This window comes from Salvelinus alpinus, chromosome 17, assembly GCF_045679555.1.
Source record: "Salvelinus alpinus chromosome 17, SLU_Salpinus.1, whole genome shotgun sequence".
Classification (NCBI taxonomy): Eukaryota; Metazoa; Chordata; class Actinopteri; order Salmoniformes; family Salmonidae; genus Salvelinus; species Salvelinus alpinus.
Genome location: NC_092102.1, coordinates 14720814 through 14735269, shown reverse-complemented (window position 1 = coordinate 14735269; position 14456 = coordinate 14720814). Strand labels below are relative to the sequence as shown.

General features: G+C 45.1%; 1 protein-coding gene across 1 annotated transcript in view; it reads left to right on the top strand.

Moving 5' to 3' along the window:
* Positions 1 to 7752, top strand: part of lmbr1l (limb development membrane protein 1-like) — a 49965-nt gene extending 42213 nt beyond the window's left edge. Inside the window, exons 9-13 of the mRNA XM_071347421.1 lie at positions 121 to 207; positions 405 to 559; positions 3507 to 3738; positions 4657 to 4818; positions 5626 to 7752. Coding sequence (XP_071203522.1) covers positions 121 to 207; positions 405 to 559; positions 3507 to 3738; positions 4657 to 4818; positions 5626 to 5711 — 722 coding nt within the window. The 3' untranslated portion in view covers positions 5712 to 7752. The remainder of the gene's footprint in view (positions 1 to 120; positions 208 to 404; positions 560 to 3506; positions 3739 to 4656; positions 4819 to 5625) is intronic.
* The last annotated feature ends 6704 nt before the right edge of the window (positions 7753 to 14456 follow it).

Sequence of the window (14456 nt, the reverse complement as noted above, 5' to 3'; positions counted from 1 at the left end):
TAGTCTCTCAACATGGGACAATTAAATGGATTTCTATTGGGAATCGTACACTGCCTGTAGCACACGTCCATGACTCATGAGGAGGTGGTGGTTGTGTTGACCGTGCTCTGTTCCTTGTAGGGGGTAGCACGGCATGCTGGGTCAGTGTGAACGTGGAGCCTTTGAGGACGCAGTTCCTCGGCGTCCAGGCCAAACGAATCGCCCTCGGTAAGAATAATACTGTTTTTATTCAGTTCTCTTGACTTACTTGGGTTGGATCAAATTCATTGGAAGATTATACGACATTGTTGGATTGAATTCGGGCATTAGGAGAAAAATCTCAGGAGTAGCTTCACTGTTCACCGGGAGACTGACAGCGTTGTCTACAGTGGTCCTTGTCCTCATCTCTCTCTCTCTTCCCCCAGAGATGCGGAGGAGAGCGTCACCATGGCAGCGGAACCTGTTCTACCCTCTGGCCATGCTGCTGCTCCTAGCTCTAACGGTGGCCTGTGTGTTGATGGTTTGTTTCCATGTTCTGGAGCTCCTGTTCGACGAGACGGCCATGCCTAGTGGAATGCGGGTGAGAGGACTCTACTAAGGGGAATAAGGGACGGCGTGAGCTGGAAAGGGGCTTTGTATGGATTATTCTCGACAGCCTGCTGTTAATTTTATAGCATGTAGGGCGTTTACACACTCTGCCCAATGTGGGTGAAAGCACGCTTTGTTGGTAATGTTTTCCCTTCGTTAGGTTTTAAAATACATTTTACCGTGATAAATATGATCACGTTCTGAATCGTTCCGTGAGGTCTTTCTTTAGCATATCATTTAACATTATATCCAAAAAGTCTGATTTCCTAACTTAGTACATCTGATCATAAGCACTGAGCTCTGATCATTTTAAGAGCTGTGCAGCTTTCTTGCCAAAACGTCTGAGGATTTTGCATTGTGGTCGGCGTCATTCCACGTTGTTTCCATGGGTCGCAGACCGTTATTTCAGCTCGCGTCAGGCCAATTTAAGGCTTAGAAAATAGAAAGCTTGCGGTACACTTAGTGCTCCGTTGACATTTTTCGAGATGCTTGTTTTTGTAAGAACATGTGAACAGCGTATATATCTATCTTACCTCCTATTGTTTTATGTCCACCGGATTTGAGAAGAAAGTGAGCCTGTCGGGTAGCCTTCATTCTGGCACAGCATCCAGTCTAGCTTACGCAATGCTATTTACCATATTTCTTTAAAAAATATATATATATAGCGAAAATAAGTGGTAAAAATAAATAAATAAATATATATATATATATATATACTGCTCAAAAAAATTAAGGGAACACTTAAACAACACAATGTAACTCCAAGTCAATCACACTTCTGTGAAATCAAACTGTCCACTTAGGAAGCAACACTGATTGACAATAAATTTCACATGCTGTTGTGCAAATGGAATAGACAAAAGGTGGAAATTATAGGCAATTAGCAAGACACCCCCAATAAAGGAGTGGTTCTGCAGGTGGTGACCACAGACCACTTCTCAGTTCCTATGCTTCCTGGCTGATGTTTTGGTCACTTTTGAATGCTGGCGGTGCTTTCACTCTAGTGGTAGCATGAGACGGAGTCTACAACCCACACAAGTGGCTCAGGTAGTGCAGCTCATCCAGGATGGCACATCAATGCGAGCTGTGGCAAGAAGGTTTGCTGTGTCTGTCAGCGTAGTGTCCAGAGCATGGAGGCGCTACCAGGAGACAGGCCAGTACATCAGGAGACGTGGAGGGCAACAACCCAGCAGCAGGACCGCTCCCTCCGCCTTTGTGCAAGGAGGAGCAGGTGGAGCACTGCCAGAGCCCTGCAAAATGACCTCCAGCAGGCCACAAATGTGCATGTGTCTGCTCAAACGGTCAGAAACAGACTCCATGAGGGTGGTATGAGGGCCCGACGTCCACAGGTGGGGGTTGTGCTTACAGCCCAACACCGTGCAGGACGTTTGGCATTTGCCAGAGAACACCAAGATTGGCAAATTCGCCACTGGCGCCCTGTGCTCTTCACAGATGAAAGCAGGTTCACACTGAGCACATGTGACAGACGTGACAGAGTCTGGAGACGCCGTGGAGAACTTTCTGCTGCCTGCAACATCCTCCAGCATGACTGGTTTGGCGGTGGGTCAGTCATGGTGTGGAGTGGCATTTCTTTGGGGGGCCGCACAGCCCTCCATGTGCTCGCCAGAGGTAGCCTGACTGCCATTATGTACCGAGATGAGATCCTCAGACCCCTTGTGAGACCATATGCTGGTGCGGTTGGCCCTGGGTTCCTCCTAATGCAAGACAATGCTAGACCTCATGTGGCTGGAGTGTGTCAGCAGTTCCTGCAAGAGGAAGGCATTGATGCTATGGACTGGCCCGCCCGTTCCCCAGACCTGAATCCAATTGAGCACATCTGGGACATCATGTCTCGCTCCATCCACCAACGCCACGTTGCACCACAGACTGTCCAGGAGTTGGCGGATGCTTTAGTCCAGGTCTGGAAGGAGATCCCTCAGGAGACCATCCGCCACCTCAGCAGGAGCATGCCCAGGCGTTGTAGGGAGGTCATACAGGCACGTGGAGGCCACACACACTACTGAGCCTAATTTTGACTTGTTTTAAGGACATTACATCAAAGTTGGATCAGCCTGTAGTGTGGTTTTCCACTTTAATTTTGAGCGTGACTCCAAATCCAGACCTCCATGGGTTGATAAATTTGATTTCCATTGATCATTTTTGTGTGATTTTGTTGTCAGCACATTCAACTATGTAAAGAAAAAAATATTTAATAAGAATATTTCATTCATTCAGATCTAGGATGTGTTATTTTAGTGTTCCCTTTATTTTTTTTGAGCAGTGTATATACATATATATATTTTTTTTTTACCACTTATTTTCGCTGGCCTCCATTTAATTTAGTTAGCCTAATTTTGACCTTCCTACTATGGTAAAAAATCCAATAATTTGAACGGATTAGGATCGAAACACAGTTTGGACCATTGATTTTCTTAGTGGATTATCTACACAATTTAACAGATAATTTAACCCATTGGTCAAAATGGTTTTGGATTGGACACCCTATAGCCGGGGTACTCCACTTTTACCCTAGGAGGTCCCGCAGCCTGCTGGTTTTCTGTTCCACCTGATAATTAATTGCACACACCTGGTGTCCCAGGTCTAAATCAGTCCCTGATTAGAAGGGAACAACTAAAAAATGCAGTGGAACTGGCTTCAAGGTCCAGAGTTGCGTTTGAGGGGCTATGGCATGAGTTTACTCCTATCTGTATAGATATGTTGAATTCTAACGATGCACATTGACCTATTGCCTCTGTAATGTCGATCCTGAATAGCCTGTTCTATGTTGAGTGACTGAGGGCCGTGTCTTTCATATAGATTTTAAGACTAAACAAATCTAAGGACATAAACTTGTGGAGGGAGGGAGGGAGGGTAGGAACATTACATTTTTATACAGGATAACAGATTTGCATTGATCGTGTGTTTCCTCTGCGTGGTAGGACCCTCGCCTGGGGACGGCTTCCTTCTCCATGTTTGGTTCTCTGGGAGCAGCAGTGCAGGTGGTCCTCATCCTGTACCTGATGGTGTCGTCTGTGGTGGGCTTCTACAGCTCTCCTCTCTTCACCTCCCTGCTGCCCCGCTCTCAGGACACCAACCTCACACAGATCATTGGGAACTGTGTGTCTCTTCTGGTCCTCAGCTCAGCACTGCCGGTCTTCTCTCGCACTCTGGGTAAGAGACCTCCCCGTTCCCCAGGTTGAGTTTCTACATTCTTGTCGTCTCGTATGGTTGAACAAAAAAGAGATGCGTAGACTCCCACAGTGGTATCATAATACCCATAAAACCTAGTGGTCAAACAGGGAAATGGTTCTAATTGTTTTTCCACCATAAATGTTTCCCATGGGGGATTTTAGAAATACTTAAGGTAAGGGATGTGTTTCCTGTAGGCTTACCCTGACATGACGTTTTGATAACCATGTAAATCTCTCTCGGACAAGGTGACTTATCAATTGTTATTTGTATTTTTTATTTAACCTTTATTTAACTAGGCAAGTTGGTCCAAATTCTTATTGACAATGACGGCCTAGGAACAGTGGGTTAACTGCTTTGTTCAGGGGCAGAATGACCGATTTTTACCTTGTCAGCTTGGGGATTCGATCTAGCAACCTTTCGGTTACTGGCTCAACTAGGCTACCTGCCGTCACACCAGGGTAAGCCTACACGAAACACAGCCCTTATTTCAAGTGTTTCTAAAATCCCCTATTGGAAACATTTATGGTGGAAAAACGATTGGAACCATTTCCCTGTTTGACCACTAGGTTTTATGGGTATTATGACACCTCCACTGTTGGGCTCTATTGCCTACTGTAATTAGACAGAGCTTCTGGTTGTAGTGTCATTTCTGAACACAAGAGGGCATGTGTATGCAGTCAATCACTATGAACACTGTGTGACCTTGGCCATGGTCAAGTACTGTGCTTCAGAAATGCACCCTTCTTTCCTTCCTCTCGAAGTATTCACAGATCTGAATCGGATGGATTAGTGAAGGTAATATGGATTTGAACTTTATTTATCCATGGGGGGGTGAAGATATGCTGAGCAGTTTATAGTGTCGAACTAATCACATTCTGTCTCTTACCTGTTCTTCAGGGATCACACGGTTTGACCTGCTGGGAGACTTTGGGAGATATAACTGGCTGGGGAACTTCCACATAGTGTTCCTGTACAACATTCTGTTTGCTGGCCTCACCTCTGCCTGCCTCATCAACACTCTCACCTGGGCTGTGCAGGGAGAACTCATACGTGCCTTCGGTACGTGACGCAATCAATCAATCATAAGTATTTATAAAGCCCCCTTTTTACATCCGTGCTCTACAGGAATATGTCTATGAACCTGATACCTGCCTTTCTGTGTGTTAGCTTTTAATGTTTAGATGTTAGAGTCCATGCGTTTGTGTAACTTCACATCTTCAATTTTAAAGTCATGTTCCACTCAAAATACAACTCCATGATTTTGTCCACCTATCTTGGCTGTAGTCGACTCCCCCAATCCGTTTTTGGATATGCATCTTTCTTTCTTAGGTATTTGGTAGTCGTATTGAGTTACTTTCATTATGCAGTAGAAGGGTTGTGCTAGCTGCCAATAGTCAGTGTGTTTTTAGAGTGACTGTACTGTGAGCTAGCTTCCAAGGTGTTCTCTTCCCAGCTCTGAGCCTGGCCATGTTTCCCAATGGGCTGGTCTCCTTTCCTCAGATAGAAAGGCCTATACAATTCTCTCAGGAAAGAGGGGAGTAGGAGTCCCCTAGGGGCCTGTGGGCCTGGCCGCTGTGGGCCTCCCGGGCCCCCACACACACTCGCCCTCTGCCCCTCCGCCCAACACAAACAGTTCGGCGCGTAGAGCCCGTGGACACGCACCCCCCCCTTCCTCACGGGATAGATAGCATCTCTCCTCTCCCGCTACTTCCCCAACAGCTTTTGTTCTGTTCTGTGATTGATGGACTTTCTTTGCACCCAAACTAGCCTTTTTTAAAGTCTTTTATTTTTCTCACACTGTCGGCGGTAATCATGCCATTTCGTTCCACTGTTGGTGTTAATCGTAAGTGTTGTATGTCTCCACAGGTCTCCACAAACTTCCTCTGACAGTGTCCCGCACAACCATCCCCCTCAAGCTCCTCCTGGCAAATGGCCTGTCAAAGATCCAGTGACTGACATTCCCTTGACCAATCAACCGTGATCTTTAATCCCGACTGGGACCTGAGCCCCCTGGATAGCATTCCCATTGGACCAAAGGCACCTTGTCTTCAGTCCTCCAGTCAATCTGTGTCTGGATCACCAAGATGAAGAGACCGGAGTGGAGGATTAGAAGTGCAGTTTGGACAATGACGCAGTAGAGCTCTGCTCACTGACCAATATAAATTGACTTGGGGAACCAACTTAAACGGTCTCGCTTTTTGACTACAGTACTGGGGTTCTATTGAAATCACTGTGTGCAGTAATCTGAGGCAAAAATGATCAATTCTGGAACTGCTAAAATATTCTAGAACTGAAGAAGGTTCTGGAACTGAAAAAGAGATCTTATCAGGGTTTTTGGGTCATGGCTAGAAGGGATTCAACTTTTGTCAGATATTACTTTTCGTAGCAGGTTAGGAGAATGAGTTTAAGGTTAGGAGAAGGGTTGGGATTAGTTCAAATGTTTTAAAAAAATCTGCTTTTGACGTTAATTTGAGAAAAGCTGGGTCCCTTCTAGCCATGACCGGGTTCTTGTTGACCTTGTGACATCATACAGTACATCCTGGATGTCCTAATGCCTTATGAGAAACTCACAATGGGTTCGAGAGGTGGAGGTGGGACCGACTTACTTTGCTCTTTGGACACGCACGTGTAAAAGTCAGCAAATCTATTTTGGAACATTACGTTGCAACTGACATTTCCTTTTCCTGATCAGGGGTTGAGCGGTTGAGTCCTCTCTCTGCCTCCCCTCTCCCCACGCCTTCCTCTCTCTCTCTCATGTAAGACTACTATTTCTGGGCCTTACTCCTTTGAATCCCACTTCCATGTCTTTTTAAGACTCCTTGTCTGTCTGTAATGGTGTTGTGTCCGTTAATGAGAGGATGTTTTTAAACCTGGGTATTTTACATGCCTTGACCTTCACATAGTGGAGGAAGAGAAGGGGACAGGACAGGGTTGTGTTCATTAGGTTACGGTTTAAAGCATTTTACAACAAAAAATGAGCATTTCAGTTCTCTTCCGTTTGGTGCCGGACGAACACAACCCAGGATTTGTTTTAAACTGATAACATTGAATTAGTGAACAATGTAAGAAAAGATACCTGAACACAAAGGGGAAAATAGAAAAGGGAGGTTGTTATTGGTTGTATAATGGCATTTCTGTTCCCTTTTTAAAGGAGCTTCCTTAATGCAAAGTAACACTCACTTGTGTGTGTCCTGCCTTGGACCAATCATACTGTGAATTGTTTGTTAATGTTCAAGTGCAATACTGTTTACGCTCCACTGTCAATTCCAATGACGTGTTTTTCCTGAACTTTTATATTAGAATAATATAAATGAATGATCTCTAGCGGTTTTTATTTTTTAGATCTCTTTATGGTGATCCTGTGTCATGCTTTTCCTTTGCTGTATCAGCATGTATGTTAAGTTGTTTTAATTGTTGTTATTATAAGCTGTTAGACAATCAGTTCCTGTCTCTGTCGCCAGCAGGGGGCAGGGTCTCCCAAACTCACCGGCAGCCTTCTGACACTTGCCCTGAGGTTCCGTCAGAGAACCTTCTATCCTTAGGGCAATGGTTCTGTTTGGTCAGTCATTGCACATAGCGTTTACTCATTTCATGTCGCGTAACAAGTCTTTCGAATCTATTGTTTGGGGAGCAAACTGTTTTTTATGGTTTACTTTTAGTGCTCTAAAATGTTTTGATGTTGTAAAATGTTTATTTTTATGTATGGATTGGTATGAGTAATAAGACTTACAGTGCAGTAAGTCTATACATGATCAGGTCTCATTATCCAGCCCGTCCCACTTTGTGTGGGCGTTTGCTGGCACGTCAGTCCATCCTGTGCGGTTTACGTCTGTCCCCCCCCTGTGCGGTTTACGTCTGTCCCCCCCCTGTGCGGTTTACGTCTGTCCCCCCCCCCTGTGCGGTTTACGTCTGTCCCCCCCCCCCTGTGCGGTTTACGTCTGTCCCCCCCCCTGTGCGGTTTACGTCTGTCCCCCCCCCTGTGCGGTTTACGTCTGTCCCCCCCCCTGTGCGGTTTACGTCTGTCCCCCCCCTGTGCGGTTTACGTCTGTCCCCCCCCTGTGCGGTTTACGTCTGTCCCCCCCTGTGCGGTTTACGTCTGTCCCCCCCCCTGTGCGGTTTACATCTGCCCCCCCCCCCCCCGTGCGGTTTACATCTGCCCCCCCCCCCCCCCCCCCCCCGTGCGGTTTACATCTGTCCCCCCCCCCCCTGTGCGGTTTACATCTGTCCCCCCCCCCCCCTGTGCGGTTTACGTCTGTGTGTCGTCGTCCCTGTGCGGTTTACGTCTGTGTTCCCCCCCCGTGCGGTTTACGTCTGTGTCCTGTGCGTGTCTGTCTCCCTGTACCACCACCATTTGTTGCCTTGCTTTAATCAGGCGCAGAAGAAAGCCGTTGTATTTTGGCCTGTCTGTCATCGGAGGCCGTCCCTGATAACGCTATAACCAACGTTTCCTCCACTCGGATGCCACCGCCAGATAAAAAAAAAAGGCCAAATCAAGAGGAGAGGCGACGCTCTCGCTTTCTCTCTTTCACCTCCACCCACTCCCCCTTTCTTCCATCTGTTTTCCTGGCATATTATTCATTTCCTCTTTTGGAGGCAGAAAAAGAAAACCCGGTTCTCCTCAGTCTGATTCATTACTCCTTGATTTTTGTTTGCATTTCTTTTTCTTGTTTTCTTTTGTTTGATGTTTTTAAATGAGCTGTCTTTTTGTTTTTGTGTTGCCTTTTCCTCCGCTAAAAGGGAGTTTAAGTCTAAATGTTCCCGTAATGCTACTTACTGTACATATCAGAGGCTTGGTTTGCCCTGTGGGTTGTAGGCACACACGCAACCTAGACATGGCAGTTAATGAATACAGGATTGATATTAATTAGGTTTGTTCTGGGTGTTTCTGTGTGGGAGTCTGTCTGGGAACAAGTGCATCCACTTGTTCTGTTCACATTTCATTGACCCCTTCTCCCCCCCACTTAACCTAATTAATTTAGTGAATGTGCAACCTAGACTAGTGAAATTGTTGCAAAGCCACAAGTAATGGCAACTGTGTTAAGATTCTTAATTCTAGGAAATTGAGAGGATTTGATAGTTGGGATTTTGTATTATAACAATGTCATAACTTGGAATAACTGGCAGAGAAGGAAAGCAATGAGATCAATGCTCTAAGTGTTCCTGCAAAGAACCTATCACATTCAATGTTAACGCCTTTCAATTTAGCCATGAAAATGCTGGACAATTTGGTACTATTATAGTCTAGATTAAACATTCAACATTCTGATAATTGCTAGTCTAGAAATGGAAACAGAAACAATTCTCTATCCTGGAATTTAGAGAACCATTTTCTCTCCATATGTTTGCGATACATATACACTGAGTGTACAAAACATTTTAACATTTTAACAATGTCTCGATTGTGTCAAGGCTTAAAAATGTAACCTGTCTCCCATTCAGCTACACTGATTTTGAAGTGTATTTAACAAGTGACATCAAGGGATCATAGCTTTCACCTGGTCAGTGTCACGGAAAGAACAGGTGTTATTTTGTTCAGTGTACAGTCAGGTCCATAATTATTGGCACCCTTGATAAAAATGAGCAAATAAGACTGTATACAATAATGAACTACATTGCTCTGTATTTGTTGTTTTAGCTGATCTTTATCAAGGGTGCCAGTAATTGTGCACCTGACTGTACATGCATATAGCATTTGTGTTTGTAATGCACTGAACTATGCGCTCCACTGAACATGTTGCCATTGACCGTTCCCCTGAACTTAAACCTCACCTTATATGTAAACAAACACAGCTAGAACTATGCCATGAGGTCTAGGTCTGGACTCACCCAATTCTTTGTTGAAACACTGAGGGAAGTTCGATATTGTAGTACTGTCTGTATGTTTTTAGTGTTTTTTCACTAGTTTAGATACCTGGCAGTTGGTTTTAGTTGTAATGAAGGTTCGTGGGTCAAAGGTTGGTGGTTACAAAGCTGGTCCTAAAAATTCACTGGAGAGAAGAGGGTGCGGATTTCATTTTTATTCTCTTGTTTGTGGCGCCACCCACCCAGAGCTTACTTTTAAAAAACCTAATAAATTACTTAGTCAACTTACCTCTGTCTCAACCTTGATTCCACTGAAACGTGTGACGTTAGAATAGCACCTCCCAACAGGAAAATAAAGAGCCTTGATACCGTAGTGCAGGGGCCGCCACCCTTTTAAAGGCCATCGGTCCCCCCCAGTTGGGGTCTCGACTTACAACTTGCAAGTTAGAATGGTAGAATACAAAAGGTGTAATTTTGAAATCTGGTTGTGCATCATCAGTTTCTCTTATGTCAGTCACTGATAGACAATTAGCCCATGTCAGCTAGCATAGTTTAGCGGCCAGCTTTCTAGACAAATTTAGCAATCTAAAATGTTTTATCATGGTTTAATTACCAGCCGTGGGGCCCCCCCATTTCTTTCCACGCCATGGCAGAATGTGTAGAATTGTACAGCTATGTGGGGTGGGAGGGGTTGATGTTGGTACGCAGACCCGTGAGCAACTGCGCCACATGAGTTGATATTTTTTTTTATATTTTTTGCGGCCCCCACTCCCATCAAAGTTGCCCATCCCTGTTGTAGTGGCTCTACAATCAAAGAAGTGTCACATTCAGTTCAGTAATGTAACTAAATACACAGCATTTGACTGCTAGTTCAGCATCCATAGGACCATATCAGAGACAAAACAGGAGTGGGGAGACAGGCAGCGTGTATAACGGGATAAGATAGGCTATCTTTATTGTCAAAACACAAGAATGAAGAAGGGGGGGGGGGGGGAGAGACACAGATTAGCTTTCCTGACAGCCGGCCGTTTGAAGTGCGTGCCAAAGTGCATTAGGGTTCTATTCTTCCCGCTGTTAGCTGGCTGGCAACACAGAGCTGCTCACAGGAAAAGGCGAGACTTTCGTGCTAATCAACTGATAGTCGAGGTCACACTGTCCGTTTGCCACGGCTGGACTGGCGGCAGGCGGACCCTCACCCTGCTAGCACACTCTCGGCACACTTCCTTCACACACTGGACTGGCGGGCTGGTAGACTGGCAAAATGGCAGGCCACTGATCCATCGATACATCCATAAGCCATCAGTAAAACACATGCGCATCTAGTAGAAGTGGACTGACGTTACACACAGTAAATACTCAGGACCCTGATTCAGCCTAGTCTTGGACTACAAAGTTAAAGATTCACCATTGAGTATGTTTTTTTTTTTTTTTTTGTCCAGAGCTAGGCTTAAATCTCTGCCTGGGGAAACCAACCTTTAGAATGACACTTAGAACCCTTGAGGTGGGTAGCAACCAACTCCTTCAGGGGACACCTTGCCTGATGTCAGCGATCTAAACGATGAAGCCGTGTAGAGTGTGGTCATACATAGGCCTACTGTATGGTGTGGAGGACAGCTGCATCTGGTATAGTAGCAGGTATAGATAGAGCTCTATATGACTGATTGTTAAAAGGTAATAGAAGTATGCATGATCTCCGACCTGTTTGTTTGGGCCAGGTGTGTGTATAGTGCATTTGGAAAGCATTCAGACCCCTTGACTTTATCCACATTTTGTTACGTTAGCCTTTTTCTTAAATCAATTTACACCCCATAATGACAAAAACACATTTTATTTTTAATACATTTGCTATCACATTTACATAAGTATTAAGACTCTTTACTCAGTACTTTGTTGAAGCACCTTTGGCAGCAATTACAGCCTCAAGTTTTCTTCGGTATAATGCTACAAGCTTGGCACACCTGTATTTGGGGAATTTCTCCCATTTTATTTCTGAAGATCCTGTCAAACTTGGTCAGGTTGGATGGGGAGCGTCGCTGCACAGCTATTTTCAGGTCTCTCCAGAGATGTCCAATCGGGTTCAAGTCTGGGCTCTGGCTGGGCCACTGAAGGACATTTAGAGACTTGTCCCGAAGCCACTCCTGCATTGTCTTGGCTGTGTGCTTAGGGTCGTTGTCCTGATGGAAAGTGAACCTTCGCCCCAGTCTTGAAGCCCTGAGTGCTCTCAAGACGGTTTTCATCAAAGATCTCTGTACTTTGCTCCGTTCATCTTTCCCTCGATCCTCACTACTCTTCCAGTCCCTGCCGCTGAAAAACATCCCCAAAGCATGATGCTGTCACCACCATGCTTCACCGTAGGTATGGTGCCAGGTTTCCTCCAGACGTGACGCTTGGTATACAGGCTAAAGAGTTCAATCTTGGTTTCATCAGACCAGATAATCTTGTTTATCATGGTCTGGGAGTCCTTTAGGTTCCTTTTGGCAAACTCCAAGCGGGCTGTCATGTGCCTTTTACTGAAGAGTGGCTTTTGTCTGGCCAATCTACCATAAATACCTTATTGTTGAAGTGCTGCAGAGATGCTTGTCCTTCTGGAAGGTTCTCCCATCTCCACAGGAACTCTGGAGCTCTGTCCGAGTGACCGTCAGGTTCTTGGTCAACTCCCTTACCAAGGCCCTTCTCCCCCGATTGCTCAGTTTGGCCAGGCGGCCAGCTCTAGGAAGAGTCTTGGTGGTTCCAAACTTCATTTAAAAATGGAGGCCACTGTTCTTGGAGCTTCAATGCTGCAAACATTTTTGGGGACCCTTTCCCAGATCTGTGCCTCGACACAATCCTGTCTCGGAGCTCTACATACAATTCCTTCGACCTCATGGCTTGATTTTGCTCTGACATGCACTGTCAACTGTGGGACCTTTCCAAATCATGTCCAATCGAGTTTACCACAGGTGGACTCGAATCAAGTTGTAGAAACATCTCAAGGATGATCAATGGAAGCAAGATGCACCTGACCTCAATTTAGTCTCATAGCAAAGGGTCTGAATACCTTATTTCCATAAGTATGTTTTTATTTTTAAATGTGAAAAGATTATAACCTGTTTTCGCTTTGTCGTTATGGGGTATTGTGTGTAGATTGAGGAAAATGTTTTATTTAATTTTAGAATAAGGCTAACGTAACAAAATGTGGAAAACGTCAAGAGGTCTGAACTTTCCGAATGCACTGTATCTATGGTGAGTGGAGGAACTGTGCTGAAACCTGGACTCAAACAAGAGATTCACATAGCATATTGGGGGCAACGAAACAATGGCAGCCCATTCATTTAATGAAGAAAGCGAAGTGGGTGGGGAACCCTGGGGAGATGTGAGCATGGGCGAGGGATGTGAACAGGGCGGGACCAAAGTTGGAATAAGCGGGACTTTATTAAAATACTCTGGTCAATCACGACGTATGTCAATTGAAGCTCACTATAGTTTCCAGACCCTACTGGATTGGCAGCTGATACTTAGCACTACTAGCATGCTTGCTAGCACCAACATGAGGGAAAAGAAAGCGTGGCTATCCAAATTTACTCGTTAACCCCATGCAGCCTTGTAATAAGTTCAAACAGTGGAATGTTGATTCGGCCAATATAAATCATTATTTTATGATTTACAATTTGAAGTGTCATTATTTCTATATAGCCTACACTTTCTCGTTCTGAACTACTTAGGCTTCGTGACAATGGACACACCATCAGCCGCTCCGCCAAAACACCAGCTACCCGGTTAATGCTGGCTCTTTTTGAATCGAGGCCTTAAACATGTTTATGTACACATGACACTTGACCACGCGTTGCTTTACATATACACTGTGATTAGTGGGTTCTTTAAGGTGAAGGGCATCCAGTTTACACACAGAAATCCAGCTTCACTGTAACAGCCCTTTCTGTCGTGCTCTCCTACACACACCACCCTGCCTCTTCCTGCACTGATAACAGACAAGGGTGAGAGACAGTATGACGGGGTGGTGATTCAGTTTTAACGAGGGAGCCCGGGAGTACAGTGTCAGCTCATTGACTCCCCCCCCCCCCCCCCAACAGACACAAACACACCAAAGTACACACCCCTCCCAACGGCCTCTGTCTGAGGAAGTGGATCCTGCAGTGTCTGTTCAGCTCTAAAGAGACAAGACCAACACTTCTTTAAGATGTCAAAGCCAGCATTGTTCAGAAAACGTAACTACTGCTTTACAGTAACTAGATTACATCACAAACAAAGTTATGTTTGAGGAAGTCTTCCTGAATTACTAATAGCTTCACGCAAACCAGAAAAACGTGACGATGTGACATGATTGTCGTTGTCTTTGACCGTGAGCTCCATGTGCAACACACCCATTGGAGATTAAAATAAAGATGGGGTAGTCTGTCCCTAACCCAGGTTGAATCCCAAATCAAATTTTATTTGTCACATGCTCCGAACACAACAGGTGTTAACAACCTTACCGTGAAATGCTTATTTACAAGCCCTTAAACAACAATGCAGTTAAGAAAATTGAGAATAAAATATTTACTAAATAACAATGAGGCTATATACAGGGGGTACCGATACTGAGTCAGTGTTCAGGGGTACAGGTTAGTTGAGGTAATTTGTACATAAAGGGTCTAGTTTTGCACAAAGGTAGTGCACTATATCGGGAATAAGGTGCCATTTGGGACGCACTCCCTGTCCTCCTGGCAGGAAAGATCTCGTTTTCTGTGCTGTGGCTGTGCAGGAAACTCAGCCATTCACCCAGCCATATACTCCCATCCTGAACTGGGCTGGGGGAGTGATCAAGCCTGTTAAGAGCCAGGAGGAGGGAGGGCATAAAAAATAAAAACGAATAATAATTACTTTATTTCCATCTCAAAAACACACAGATGTTTGCT